At 37.9% G+C, this 16226-nt stretch overlaps 1 protein-coding gene across 1 annotated transcript in view; it reads right to left on the minus strand.

Moving 5' to 3' along the window:
* Positions 1-312: 312 nt before the first annotated feature.
* The window catches only part of slc9a8 (solute carrier family 9 member 8), a 91270-nt gene continuing 75356 nt past the window's right edge, over positions 313-16226 (minus strand). Inside the window, exons 11-16 of the mRNA XM_059980518.1 lie at positions 15739-15855; positions 13285-13367; positions 5952-6063; positions 4090-4310; positions 3547-3693; positions 313-819 (exon numbers count right to left, since the gene is read on the minus strand). Of these exons, the coding sequence (XP_059836501.1) occupies positions 712-819; positions 3547-3693; positions 4090-4310; positions 5952-6063; positions 13285-13367; positions 15739-15855 (788 nt within the window). The 3' untranslated portion in view covers positions 313-711. The remainder of the gene's footprint in view (positions 820-3546; positions 3694-4089; positions 4311-5951; positions 6064-13284; positions 13368-15738; positions 15856-16226) is intronic.

The following is a 16226-nucleotide window of genomic DNA, read 5'->3' on the forward strand; positions in this document are numbered from 1 at the left end:
TGGCCGCTCGGTCTGTAGGTCCTACTCCTTGCTTGGCATTACGAAGCCTGCAAAGAGCATTCTGGGCAGTCCTCTGAGCGTGCCTCCAGATGGTTGTGGATCAAGAGGTTGTGACCAGTGGACCACGCTGCTGGGACACAAGCCAGAGACTGATCGACCCTGACTGGGTAGTTCGGGTGAGGCTGTCTGATGTTGAAAGACCCAAAACACCTGATGGGCCCACTTTACATCACTGATGATGTGTCCCAGAGCTTCCCAGGATACATCTCAGCACCACAAAGTAAACCAACTGAATAGTTCACATTCAGAGAGAGGGATTTCAACAACCGTTTACTCTTAAGTAGTTATATAATAGATCTATGGCAAGTGTAAGTCGCTATCATCCTCAGAAAAAGTGGATAGAATATAAAACCGCCATCTTATTTACAAGAAAGTAAAGTGCATAAACCAGTGTGATACATTCAGTTTTATCCAATTTAAAAAAATAGATATTCCTTAGATTAGTGTTAATTGTCCACCATTATAATAATCTGAACATGCAAAATATTTTCAAGAAATAAGCGTACCCATATCTTATTCTCTTTTTAAATATTAGAACATCGTACAAAGGGCACAAGGTGCACTTTAAGAACTTCAGAATGCATTGCCGTGCATTTGAGTCCAACGGGTGCTCATCCTTGAACTGAATCTTCATGCGTAGTAATAGAAAAGCTACAGCAGTTCCTGCTCATCATCTTCGGAACCTGATGGTCCCTGACGCACTTCTTCATACCATTTATTGGTTAATGTTTTCATCTGTATTCTCCCATGATGCAAGTCCTAGTGAGTTTAGGAAAATTACAAATATGAGGATACATACATTATTACCAAGACTTTTTTGTAATCAATTTGCATGTCAGTTATTTTTTTAAACATTAAAAGTTTTCACAATTGGATTTTCATATTTACTGTGACTTTATTACAATGCTGTGAAAATATATATTTTAAAAATAAAAGAAACCTGAACATTCTACTTCTGTTATTTTACTAATTCAAACTTTACAATGGATACGGAACTATCCCTTCAAACAGCTTGTTCATATTTTGTGGCATTAACTTGTTACCAGAAAATTTAAATATGCATTTAATCACATGGGTTGTGGATTTGAAATTTTCACGGAAAATACTAAACTTGTGAACATTTGTTCCAGTAAAGCTACTGCAAGAATGTGTAATTATTAAAATAAACCTGTTCAAATGATCTTATTGATGAAATTCAACGTTTATTTACAAGTTCCTCCCTAATTGCACAAGGTAACAAATAAGCCTTTTGTCAGCAACACGCAGGTCAGGCAGCATCTACAGGGAGAAGTGCTTCTCCCAATAGATGCTGCCTGACCTGCTGTGTTCCACCAGCATTTTGTGTGTGTTGCTTGAATTTCCAGCATCTGCAGATTTCCTCGTGTTTTCCTTATGTCATCTGTTGATTGCTCTCCAAGTACCCTTTAGTATTAGAATATAGGACAGTACAACACAGGAAGTCTTTCAGCCCACGATGCTGTGAACTAATTAAACTAGTAATTAAATGCCTAACTAAACTATTCTCTTCTGCTCAAACAATGAGCATATCCCTCAGTTCTCTGCACATTCACGTGCCAATCTAAGAGCCTCTTGAACCCCACTGTTGTACTTGCCTCTTCTACTACACCTGGCAGTGCATTCCAGGCACCCATCATGCTGTGTGGAAACATTAATTGCCCACACACCTCCTTTGAATTTACTCCCTTTTACTCTAAATCTATCTCTTTTAGTATTAGGCATTTTATTGGCCAAAAGATAACAGCTGTTCACTCTTCTATGCCTCTCATAATCTTATAAAACTGTCAGATCTCCCTTCAGCCTTTGTCACTCCTGGTAAAACAAATGAAGTTTATCCATGCCCTCCGATCCAGACAGCTCCTTCCTATAATGGAAAGATCAGAATTGAATGCTGTTCTTCAGATGCAGCCTAACTAATTGTATAAAGTTGCGGCATAACTTCCCAACATTTGACGTAGTGCTACATTTTCCAAGACCAGTAGGGCTACATGCTCTTTCATTTTAAAAAATGTTAATGAAGGTCTCATTTGGCCTTGCAACTTAAACTAAGATGCCAGGTTATATAGTTTTGAAGAGAATGAACACTGTTCCTGGTACAGTAGATCATATTTAATTCTCAATCAAGATGACTTCCAGAATATTGGTTTACTATCACTTGATGTTAGTGAGTATTTGCAAAAGGGCTGTCAGATTTATGTCGAACATTTTAAAAAATGTCTTCATTAAACGTAGAGTGCTTTGGAATGACATAGAGGTGAGAATTTAAGGTGATCTAGAATGAACAGTATTGTTTCATAAATATACTGGAAAGAGGTAAGATATTGAGCCATGCTTTTACACTTATCAATAAAGAAATCTTGTTTTACAGTTATTGAAGGAACATTAACTTGATAAGTGAAATTATGCTGCCATAATGATAGAAAAAGAATGCAATTTCATAAATACAAGTGATTGCACAGATGCTGGAAATCCAGAGCAACACACACAAAATGCTGCAGGACCTTTGCAGGCAAGGCAGCATCTATGGAAATGACTAAACAGTCAACATTTTGGGCCAAGAGCTCTCGAGCCCTCTCCAAGATTCAGGATTGGAAAGGAAGGGGGAAGATGTCAGAATAAGAAGGTGGAGGGGAGGGGATCAAGTGAGAAGTTGGGAGGTGACGGGTGGAAAGTTGTAAAGGGCTAGACAAGAAGGAATCTGATAGGAGAGGAGAGTGGATCATGGAAGAAAGGGAGGGAGGAGGGACACCACAGGGTGGTGATAGACACGGGAGGCCAGAGTGGGGAATTGAAGAGGGAAGGGGGAAGGAAAGGATTACCAGAATTTGGAGAAATCAATGTTCATGGCATTAGGTTGGAGCATACCTAGACGGAATATGAGGTGTTGCCCCAATAGATTTGGCTCACCTGGAAGGACTAGGACAGTTTGCAGCTCTGAATGAAGATGAGGGAGGAGATGAATAGCCATGCATAGTACTTCTGCCACTTACAGTGTTAAGTGCCAGGAGGGAGATTAATGGGGAGAAGAGAATTACAGAGGGAGCAATTCCTGCAGAATGTGGAGAGCGTTAGGTGGTAGGATCCCATTGAACATGGCAGAAGTTGCAGACAATGAAGTGTTGGATATGGAGGCTTATGAGGTAGTAGATGAGGACAAGAAGATCTTACCCCTGTTAAGGCAGTGGGAAAATAAGGGAGCGCAGTATCAACGGTGGAGAAAGGTATACTCTATTTCTTTGAAGGATGAGGTTATCTCTGATGTCCTGGAAAGCCTCATCTTGGGAACAGGTGCAATATGAGCACTAAAGATTTTCAATTACTTACTAGGTTAATGTATGATAGGATTTCAACCACCTTCAGGAGGTTTTTTGCATGAGATACAGGCACTGACTGCAAGAACAATTTTGGTTAGAAGCTATATCTCATGCAAAGGTTCACTTCAATTCTAAGAAAATTAGAGTGGCTAACCTCAGGAGTAAGTCTTCGTGTAAAGAAAGGGTTCAAATATTTAGCATCCAACCACATGAAGCCTTTAAGATCTTGTCGTTTGATGTACTGTGCCTCATATTCCTCCTCGGTTAGCTCTGATAAGTGCTCAGATTCAACAGTGTTGCCCTGAAAACAACAACAATCAGTTAGAATTGCCTATTAAGATAGGGCTGTAGCTATAAATTCAATTGGACTGTCAATTACAAATTAGGTATTACATCTTAAAAAGTCACACTGAAATTTTTACTTCCAGGTTGTATTAGTGCAACTCATATGAAATAAACATATAAAATATGTAACAAATGCACAGAATTCTAAAGATGACGTAAAATGAACTCATTCAAAACAATACTTCCATCTCAGTCATATGTAAAGAACAGAGGTTTACATATGCAAATTGTGATTGTGGCTTCACTGTGGCATTCCATTTGACTCAGAGCTACTTTCAGCTGTCTGCTTTGACGTCTACAGCAAGATTCCTATGTCAAGATAATGAGTACCAAAGGATATGAACTCACGTACCATTTTCTCAGTTTTGCTGAGTGTAATATCTTTCTTATTTCTTCGACGGGTTTTGGGATCCTCAATGTCCATCAGTCTGATCAGAGGCATTGTTCCCCCACCCAAAACCAGAATTGTGAAAAGCACAATGATTATGGTGGTTGTTCCAATAAGCTGGCGCTTCGCTATTGGTTTAAGCTCCAAATGTAGACTCAAAGCATAAGGAATGGCACCACGAAGACCTGATATTTTCAAAATAGTTAATTAAATGTTAGATTCTGCACAGTAATTAGAAGCTTAAAATCAGTAGTACTGTCTCTTTCAATTTTAAAATAAACTAGTCTGAAACACTGCAAATTCAATCAGAAAGGGGATGTTTTATTAAAAATGGAATCGAGTGTTTTAAAATTTTTTGAGGTGAAGCAAAGACCATGAAGTATAAACAACCATCTGAATTATAATTAAAAAAAAATCTTAGATTAAAATCTTTGGATAGTTATAAATTATAATTATTTAAAGGTCTACTTGTTTGCTTTTATTTCTACACATTTTAAAATCCAAGAATCAGCAAGATTGTGTTATCAGTGATACATAAGGAATAATGATTAGCCAACATTACACAAGTTGAAGCAATTCCATTCATCACAGTAAAGGGCGAGTGGGTAGGTCATTATAAATAAATAAAGTTTAGATTTATTTGAAGTCCTTCAAGGTATCATTAAATGCTAAAGCTCTTTGCAGCCATTAAAATACTTCTGACTACTAGACATTAATAGCAGTGAGGTAATTAACCAGGAATTGGTTTGAAAAGTGGTAAAAGTTGAGGATAAATAAAAGTTGGAGAGTTTTGCAGAATTTCTGTGGATATGCTCCTCTTCTTCAAAAAGTGTCATGTTTATCTCACAAATTAAGTGGCCTCATTTAAAATAAAGCATTACCAACACTGCAATGCTTCGAGATGCCTGTCTGGATTAACATGATCAATTCTTTGGAGTGGATGTTGAATCCACAAATGTTAGGCATAAAAGCACTAATTCTAAACAGTGGACATAACAAGACATATCTGTATTCTACCGCAGAGATACATGCCAAACATTCAGATATTATAATTTGCTCAGGTGGCTGTCTGGTCTGATAGCTACAGTATTGTTTCATCTGACTCCTCCCGCTACTCCCCACCCCACCCCAACAGGAGGGAAGCAGGTGGTCAAATAAATGCAGAAAAGCTTCTGGGGCTAAAATTAAGAAAAAATGCAACTATGTAATCAAAAGCAACAAACAATCTGGAAGAACTCAAAGGGCTGGGCAGCATTGATGGGAGGAAAGAAATGCTTGACATTTCAGGCTGAAAACTAAAAGCACTTTATTGTATTTCATCTGAAAGGAAAATGAAAAGGTAGGAGCATTCTACACCTAAAGCAGTTTGTTTGAAACCTTCCTCTGACCCATCCAACCTGTTAGGAATTCGGGTATTTTTTCGAATTTGTCTGCACTTTTGTCCAATTATACTTCTGTGAAGCACTTCAAGATGTTAAAAGATATAAAACAATTTAAAGTGCTCATCTATTACAAATTTTATGTGATCAATTATGCTGATGTTTAGTGTAATATGGTAAAATATAAAATTCAATTTTATGAAACTGATGAGCTTCATAAAAACATAACTATTTATGCTCCTACTTGTGTTCTTAGAAGAAATTTTAATGCTATCAGGTTATTCGTGCCTGCTGTATTATTCAATAAAATCATGACTGAACTTCTTTTATATACACAGTGTCTGTGCCTTGATTTGTCAATAACATTTTACAATAATTTACATTCAAGATTTAAAATTTAAATATATCCTATAATTTCAGGGAGCATTAAATCTAAAATTTACTTACCACTAAACCACATAACAAACATCATTTTAGGAGTAATTTTATGATCTCGAAAGAAATTCAGAAGGTAGGAGAGAGGAAATATATTCACTGCTCTGCCAAGTAAGACAAGAACCTGTAAATCAAAGTCTTATTAGTGGAATTGATGTCATAATTAATTCTAGCAGAGTGTAATGCATTACTAAAATATTTTACTTATCTATTACAAACATAAAGTAATTTAGTTTAGACAGCTACTTTTTAATTGAACTTTTAATTAAAGTAATAAAAACAATGCTTGCAGTTATGAAATAGTGATGTTTTTATTTCACTTGTAAGAGACAAGTTTTCCTTATTTGCTTATGATGCAGGAGAGCATTTAACCTACTCACAGAAGGTCAAAAAAATCCCATTCCCTGAACTTCCCCTTGTAAACCAATCTCTCTACATTCCCAAAGAATTTCCCTGATTAGTGCCACTCACTTACTCTCAGAGCAATTTACAGGGGCCAATTAACCCACCTGACTTTCTTTACTACGTGGAAGGAAGTCAGATATCTGGAGATATCCACATGATCACAGAGATCTTATGCAAACTGCATCCAGACCAGGACTGAACCCAGGGTGATGAAGCTATGAAGCACCAGCATCTCTTCTGGCTGCAATACAGTGCTCCCTAGTGCTCCAAATCTAATCTAGTCACTTATTACTCAGATTATTACATTTATCACACTTATTACATTGATAATAGTTACAAAAAAAGTACTTCAATAAATTTATGCATTAAACTATTTGCATATTTAAACAGTGCACAAAGTGAAACCGTAAAAATAGTCTCTCCACGTCTTCTTTGCTTGCTACTTTAGCTTGATCTCAGACACAAGCTTTGCTACTTTTTCATTTCTCTTATACTATGCGTTCTGGGAGGGGCAGATAAAGAACAGATTCACTTAAGATTTCATGTTATTTTAATCAATTTCTGCTGATGGCACTCAGCAGGCCAGGCAGCATCTATGGGAAAGAGTAAATAGTCGACATTTCTGGCTGAGACCCTTCATCAGGACTGGGGAAAAAAAAGATGAAATGTTGGATTAAGAAGGTGGCAGGAAGAGAGAAATAAGTACAAGGTAGTAGGTGATAGGTGAAACCGGCAGAGGAGGTGGAGTGAAGTTAAGAAGTTGGGAAGTTGATTGGTTAAAGAGATAAAAGCTTGGAGAAGGGGAAATCAGATGGGGAGGACATAAGACCATGGAAGAAAGGGAAAGAAAGGAACACCATAGGGAAGTAATGGGCAGGGCAGGTAATGAGATATTTTAAGGAGAGGGAAATGGGAATGGGGAGGTGAGGGATCGGTGGTGGGGGGGGGGGAGAATTACTAAAAGTTTGAGAAATTGATGTTCATGCCGTCAGGTTGGAGACTACTGTTACGTATTCAGGCAACAATAAATATATGAGTTTGGCAAGGGTTTGGTATAACAAACAACACGTTTATTAAACACAGAAAACAAACCCCCCAAAAGTAAACAAACACTAATGCAACCGGAAACAGCTGCTGAGCGGCTGTTCAAACAGTTCGTAAAGTGATATTGTAAAAACAGTTCTTTAAAGTGATATTGTAAAAACAGTTCTTTAAAGTGATATTGCAAAAACAATTTTTAAAAGTGGCATTGCCAAAAGTTCGATATGCTCACGGTCCATTTTAAAAAGGAGAGACTTTATAGGACGATTTAAGTTCTCTTTCACGTCGCTTGGCTTCGATCCCCGACGTCGAACTTCCCACGAAGAATTTACAAAACAGAACGGCTTAAAGGCACTGACCTTTCCTTCCTCACTATCCTCAATCTTTTCTGGTTAAACCCAGGGATTAACATGAAGATAGTCAACGAAATCCTTCCAAATAAGGATCAAACAAAGGTCGCCCCGTTTCACTGTAGAAAGCAATTCTCCTCGATCTTTAACTTCCGAACTTCCAATCTTCACTCTCCACTAATTTCCTCGAACTAGCAGAATCGTAAGGAACCTGCTGGCAATGCCTTTTAAACTACAGGCATTAAATAAAAACTTCATCCTTCAACTAAACTGCATCATCACTTAACACACGCAGTGGCATGAAGTCAACCTGGCAAATCCAGCCACGAACTGCCCCTCCTCACAGGGTGGGGTCTACCTTTTATAACCTGTAAAAAAAAACCGTCACATGATCTCTACTGGCGGGAAAACGACGTCACCACCATCACCTCAAGTCCAGTACAGCTTCAACCCCAGTTACGTGACAAGGGCTCCACTGTCATGTGTCACGAGTACGTAACACTACCCAGATGGAATACAAGATGTTGCTCCTCCAATCTGAGTGTGGCCCTATCACGGCAGTAGAGGAAGCCATGGACCATCATGTTGGAATAGGAATGGGAGGTAGAATTGAAATGGGTGGCGACAGAGAGATCCTGCTTTTTCTGGCAGATGGAAGGTAGGTGTAGCTTCCAATATGATGTCATGCACATTGATTTTTCAAACTTCTGGTGATTGCCCCGCACTTTCCTTCACCATTCCCATTTCCCTCTCTCACTTTATCTCCTTAACTGCCTATCACCTCCCTCTTGTGCTCCTCCCTCTTCCCTTTCTTCCATGGCCTTCTGTCCTCTCCAATCGGATTCCCCTTCTCCAGCCTTTTATCTCTTTCAGCAGTTAACTTCCCAGCTCTTTACTTCACCCCCACTTCTCCTGAATTCACTTATCACCTATCATCCTGTACTTCTTCCTCCCCACCTTCTTACTATGACTTTTCATCTCCTATTTCCCAGTCCTGATGAAGGGTCACAGCTTGAAACATCAACTGTTTACTCTTTTCCATAGGTGCTGCCTGGCCTGCTGAGATCCTCCAGCATTTTGTGAGTCAAGCTTGGATTTTCATCATCTACAGACATTCTCTTATTTGCTTAAGGCACTGTTGCAGTTCCCACCAACTTAGCTGAAATCAATGGCCATAACAGTAAGGAGGTGATTATTTTTATTTTTTAAAACATGGAAACAAAGAGTTCAAACATGATAACCCAGCACCACATTTAAATGAATACATCTCAAAATTTATTTTTCCCTCCCCCATAGAAAGAGACTTTTGAATATTGACCAGCAGAGCCAAGCTCAGTACTGAACATCGATACCCCAGGCTTTTGACACATTTACCACACAGTTATCTGTCCATATTGCTGACAATCATTCTAAGAACAGGACTTTTCAATTACTGGTAAAGTCTGTGCTTTACTGGTAATTGCAATATCCATTCCAATTCTGCAGTCTGCTGCAGGTCAAAACAGGACACCAAATATGATCATAACTAGTCTCCAGCTCAACTAAGACTTTGACCACATACTAAGCTAAACATTTATCTTTATTAGGAACCACCGAAGAAAGAGATGCAGGCTGGTAAGTTTATCTTTATTAAATGAAATATTCACAGAAGTGGCACACCAGTCATGACGGGCAGTTGGAAAGCTAAGGAACAATTGATCATGTTCCCTCTTTGATGGTATTCATTGCAGACAATTACACAAAAGGATGGCACAACTCGTTTTAAAGACAGGAAACACATCAGTAAAGAACAACTTATTTCTGTAACAGTAATATGCTAATACTATGTCAACATTGGTATCTAAAAAGCCTGTCACACCCTAACAAATGGATCTAAAGATTTCAACATCTCGGTATAACCATATAACCATATAACAATCACAGCATGGAAACAGGCCATCTCGGCCCTCCTAGTCCGTGCCGAACTCTTAATCTCACCTAGTCCCTCCAACCCGCACTCAGCCCATAACCCTCCACTCCTTTCCTGTCCATATACCCATCCAATTTTACCTTAAATGACACAACTGAACTGGCCTCTACTACTTCTATAGGAAGCTCATTCCACACAGCTATCACTCTCTGAGTAAAGAAATACCCCCTCGTGTTTCCCTTAAACTTCTGCCCCCTAACTCTCAAATCATGTCCTCTCGTTTGAATCTCCCCTACTCTCAATGGAAACAGCCTATTCACGTCAACTCTATCTATCCCTCTCAAAATTTTAAATACCTCAATCAAATCCCCCCCAACCTTCTACACTCCAATGAATAGAGACTTAACTTGTTCACTCACAAATTATGTGAAGAAATTCTTTCATTTATTAATCATTTTAAGTGGTAATGCAATGCTTGAAATCTACCCTTTCTTCACTCTTGACCAGAAATGTTCAAATATTTAATTGCCTTAAATATGTGCATAGCTAATTGGCAAATATTTCTCAGAATTTGTATCAGAATTTAACTCTCTAATGCAGTAAATTAGCCTCACATCATTTAACTGTCTTCACAATATGATTAAAGTACAAATATATTATCGAAGTACATATATGTCACAATATACAACCCTGAGATTCATTTTCTTGTGGGCATTGCAGTAAATACAAGAAACACAATAGAATCAATGAAAGTCTACGCCCAACAAGACAAACACCAATATATAAAAGAGGACAAACTGTGCAAATACAGAAAGATGAAAAAATTATGGCAGCAGCGAGAAGAGTGCAAGAACTGACAGACTCTGCAAATGCTGGGAATCTAAAACAACACATACAAGATGCTGAAGGAACTTAGTAGGTCAGGTAGCACCTATGGAAATGAATAAGCAGTTCACATTTCTAAAAAAGGGGAAGATGCCACAATACAAAGGTTGGGGGAAGGGAAGGAGAACTACCTAGAAGGTGATAGGTGAAGCCAAGGATGTGGAAATGGTAATGGACTGGAGAAGGAGGAATCCGATAGGAGAGGAGAGTGGCAGGTGAGAAGAGGTAAGTGGTCAGAGTGGGGAATAGAAGAAGAGGAGAGGGAGAGGGGAAGTTGATGCTCATATCATCAGGTTATAGGCTACCCAGTTGGAATATGAGATGTTGTTCCTCCACCCTGGGAGTAGCCTTATTATGGCAGAAGAGCAGGCGATGCACTGACATGTCAGAAAGAGAATGGGGATAGGAAGTAAAATCGTTATCCACCAGGAAATACTGCTTATTGCAGATGGAGCAGAGAAGCTCAACAAAGCAGTCCCCCAATTTTGGGTCACACCAATGTAAGGAGGCTGCATTGTTAGCACCGGATACAACAGATAACCCCCAACAGATTCACAGGTGAAGTGTTACCTCACTGGAGGAACTGTTACGGGCCCTGAATGGAGGTGAGGGAGGAGGTGAGTAGGCAGGAGTAGCATTTTGGTCGTTTTCAGGGATGTGTATAAGGAGGCAAGTAATGATGTATATTTGGTAATTGGATCCTGTTGAACCTATATATTTCTTATTGTAATTTACAGTTTTTAAATTATGTATTGAACTGTACTGCTGCTAAAAAACAAATTTCACTACACATGCAAGTGAAGTTGGTTTTGATTCTGAACTCAAGTACAGTATTCTGCTTGTTCTTTTTATTGTGGACTTGATGCATTACTATATAAAGCTAAACAGACATCTTTGGTGATTATACAGTGGGATTATATGCTCCATTAACTTCCTGCTGTTATCAGAAACTTATCCATTAGGATATCATATCAGTCCCTTGTTAGCTGTTTCTCATTCAATCACTATAGTAATCCATACATAGCAATTTTTTCTTCGGTTTTTCGTTCAAGTTGTTTAAGATTAGCAGTGGCAAACTGAGATGCTGAGAAGATACAGAATGACAGTGGATGCAGTCAGTGACTCTACTGCAACACTGACAGTACAGCTGCTTCATGGCTCTGGTTCCATACTGACCTCCAGTACTATCTGTTTGGTGGTTGCATGCTCTCCCTCTGCTCATGTGAGTTAGTGCGGGTACTCTGGTTTCTCCCACATCCCAAAGGTATGTTGATTAGTTAATTGGTCTCTGCAAATAACCCCTGGTGTGCAGAGGAATTATAGAATGGGGAGGGTGAGCCAGGGAGGGGAAGATGGTGACGCGAATATGGGAGGATAATAATGCCATTAGAGTAAATGCGTACATGACCAACACAGACTAGTCGACAGAAAAGCCTATTTCTATGTTGTACTGTTCTAAAAGCAAACAGGAACTACTCATAAACACGAGGGGTGATTGATAAGTTTGTGGCCTAAGGTAGAGGGAGATGAGTTATACAGCTCTCGTTACATACACATGCAGGTAAACTCTTTGTGTGAAAATGCAGAAAGTTTGAAGTTAATAACTCATCTCCTTCTATCTTAGGCCACAAACTTATCAATCATCCCACACTATGGATTACTTCTAGAGATCCAAGACACCGACTTCTACAAAGAAGGGATCCGTATGCTCTACGACCGCTGGACTAAGTGTGTAAATGCAGGAAAATAAATGTGCTAGGTTCTCTAAAATTGACTCCATCTACCTTAAGCCACAAACTTATCAAACACACCTCATATATAGGATTATTACTGTCTAATCTCGGATATTTGAATTGTTACTTTCTTATAAAATGCTTGGAGTATTTTGCTGTACAGACAATAGTTGATTTTTGTTTTGTAAAAAGATATCACTGTAGTAGCATACTACAGTGTTTATGCAATTAAATATTATTGAAAATTGAGCCCAAATTTCTGGAGAAGACCTTGAATCACAATCACCTGACTCAAAGGCACAAGTGTGACAATTTGCTTAAATTAGTATCAATTTTTGTTCAATAAAAGGATTTATGGGCTGATTTCTATCATCTTCATGTCTGAGGAATTGACAGGCCTACTTCACTTCTGACTTTGCATTTAGAATATTTATTTTGTAAAATAGAATTAAGATAACACTTCATTGTAAAGTTTTTTGTAACAAATGAAAAGTCTTTCATCAAAATGCTTATCTTGCAATACTTAGGTTTGGGAAGTGACAATAAAGTAATTAATTTTAATATATTGAAACATCTTTGGAAACAGAATGTGTCAAAATATTTGTGGCCTATAATTGATTAAGTAAAGGGTAATACAGCAAAAATAGAACATAATTGGCTACAAGTGTTTCGAAAAACTGAACACTGTCATAGTATGGAAAGTCAATGAATGATTAGCTATGAGAAAGCTTATTTCAGGACTCTTTTCAAAGCTAACATCTAATTTTTATGGCACAATTACTTTGTTAATATAGCAAATAAGTCGCACTTATCAATGGATTAGACAGTTAGGGTCCAGTATATCACATTTACTCTGAATTACTCAGACCGTTTAATTTACTTTGTGTTGTGCCTTTAGCACGTTTTTACTACAGCCCATATTCGTAACAATTACTTTCTATTCAAGTATTCCATCAGTCAATAAGAAATTGCACTAAATTTAAGATCAACTTATCAAGAGATGATGTAGTGTTTCTACTCACAATGCACCAGATAACAAAGGAGATTTCAAACTTGTGAGGAAAGCTGAATATTGCCAGCCCAATATAAGCAAACACACACGTCTCTGTGAAAATAAATTAAGAGTTGCTGGTTTTAAAATATTATAAAAAAGAATCTTATACCAATTTGGAAGCCAGGTAACGGCATTGCATATTTTCCTTTAGTTCCAGAAGGACAGAACAGCATTCCTCTTTAGAATACTAATACAGAAACAAGGCATTTTGCTCCTCAAATTTGTCCTGACAATCTTTAGTTGCTTAAAATCTTTGGATTTTAAAGTGAACATAAAGAGTGAGCTGCAGATTTCAAACTACCATCATTTTGTGTAGAAGTGTTTTCTAACTTCATTCCAGTTAACCTTCACTAGACCAAATTACTTTATGAAACTTTTGCCAAGTTCCTTTTAAAATCTAGACTATTTTTATCCTTAATCTTTTCAATCACAGTAAATACAAGTGTAACTTAGATACCTTTCCTTATAATTTAATTTTGGAGTCCACAAATTATTCTGTGCTGCTCTCCCTTCAAAATCCTTTATAAATTGTGTGCTCCAAGTATTAATAACAATTAAACATCATAAGCTAGACATCAAAATGTAAAATGAAGACTTTATAGCTACAGGACATTTTGTGGAAACTTAAATTTGAAATTTTGCAGAATCCAAAATTTACTTGAATTGCATTTTCTGAACAGCTATCATTGTTAGGGATCATTCCAGTGTTATAAAATTAGGGATAGCATAATCATTGATTAACCAAAATGAGAACAGGTCTCCAATTAACTTCCACAATTTAACAATTTAACTTCCAATTGATACTCTTGTGGCTTGTGAAACCCATCGCATGTGGCACATTCTCTGTTTCACTGAAACTACATAGGGAAAGAAAACAAATGAATGTTGCTGCTATTAGCACTTTGTTGAATATGTATCACTGCAACATCAGACAATTCAGGGCAGATCTGCTTTTCACTTCACCTTCTGGTTAATTGTTTATTCATGGCTCCATCCTTCAACACTGTAACAAAAGGGGTATATTTTGGTGTCTGGCTTTGAGTATTAAATATTCAAATAGATCCACTAGTTGGGATGTGTTACCATTATAAGTATGTAATTCTGACTATATTCAAAATGTTAAGTAGGTGATTATAGCAATTGAAATTGCAGTTAATCGTTTATTGTTATCTTTGTGTTTAAGTATAAAACACTGTCAGGAGAATAAAATTCTCTTGGATTTCCCTCTCTCCTAGAGGTTTGCTGTGTGAATAAAGATTTCTGCAGTTACAGCTTCTGCTTTGCAGTTTCAGACTGTCACATTTGGGGCCTCATCCCAGGGAGTAGGACCTCTAGCAATGCGCTAAAAGCATGAATATTCATCTATTGTCCTTCCCTGTGCAATTTCAACAGAGCAGACAAAGTGCCACACCTAATGATTGGTTTCTCTAGCCACAAGCATCAGTTGGAAGATAAACTGGACACAGGCTTTATTTCCTGAAGACTGGTTCTCATTTTAACTAATTTATAATTATGCTGTTCACTCTTCAAATAGTGATCCCTAACAACCATAAATCAAGGAGATTAAACACAAAATACTCTGCAGATGCTGAGGTCAAAGCAACATGCACAACATGTTGGAGGAACTCAGCAGGTCAGACAGCATCCGTGGAAAGGAACAGTCAACGTTTTGGGCCGAGACCCTTCGTCAGGACTGAAGGAGGAGGGGCAGGGGCCCTATAAGGGAGGTGGGGGGGGGGGGAAAGGAGAAGGCTGGTTTGTGCAGGTGAAAAACCAGTAAGGGGAAAGATCAAGGTGTGGGGGAGGGAAAGCAAGGAGGGGATAGGCAGGAAAGGTGAAAATGTAAGGGGAAAGCACAATGGCTAGTAGAAGGAGGCAGAACCATGAGGGAGGTGATAGGCAGCTTGAAGAGGAGGCAGAGTGAAACTGGGATGGGGAAATACTGATATCTATACCTCAGATTTCTGCATTTTAATTAGGTACACTTAAGAAATTACTTGCATGTTATTTCTGCTTTCATTCTCGTTACAAAACTTGGTTTGAGAATTCATACTGTGATATTTTCTCCCCAACGGAGGATGGCTTTTATTGTTTCAAATGATCAATCCACAAAAAAGGTAGACTGTTGAGTGTTATTCACTTCAAATTATTCTTCACTTTATAAAAGCATCTCAGAATGTGAGCACGGGCATGCCATTTCACGAATTTTATTAGGCCCAGTTAATATGCTTTTTCTGTTGGTTCTTTGACTTGAAATGTTATTTCTGTCTTTTACCACAGAATGTTGCTGCCGATCTGCTCAATTTTTTAGCACTTGGTTTTTAGTTCAGATTTGGCTTAATTTTTCAAATTGTAGCTTCCACAATTTTTTATGAGAAAGCTACGAACCTTGACCTAATCCCACCCCTAAAAGAGTACATACCACACATAAAAGCGACTGTGCGTAATGTCTGCTGCATAAGGATTTGAGTAACTGGAGAAAGATTATGGTGAGCATAGTGTGACATCACTATTCCAGAAAACAGAATAGCCATGATTCCTGTAAACATAGAACAAACAAACAGACAAGAGAAGTTGAATGCATCAAAAATCTCTTAAAATGACAATTACATATTTATGATTGATGTTTGTGGCTAAAATTAAATATAACTAGTTAAATTTGTATGTAGAACTTGCTTACTGTTAAAAACTGGAGATTTAAGTATCTGTTGCATGCCTTTAAAAATAAGCCGACTGATTTTGTAGTTGGGCCAAATTAATGAATTTGGCTAATTATTTGATTTAAGAGTTTTATACTCTTAACAAGTGGAATTTATGACACAGTCTAAAGTACATCTCAGAACAATTATTTCTTCACTATTCTTGTAACATATGATTAAAGTAGCTGAAATTCCTATCAAGGCATGTTAG

The sequence above is a fragment of the Hypanus sabinus genome, chromosome 9 (genome assembly GCF_030144855.1).
Source record: "Hypanus sabinus isolate sHypSab1 chromosome 9, sHypSab1.hap1, whole genome shotgun sequence".
Lineage (NCBI taxonomy): Eukaryota > Metazoa > Chordata > Chondrichthyes > Myliobatiformes > Dasyatidae > Hypanus > Hypanus sabinus.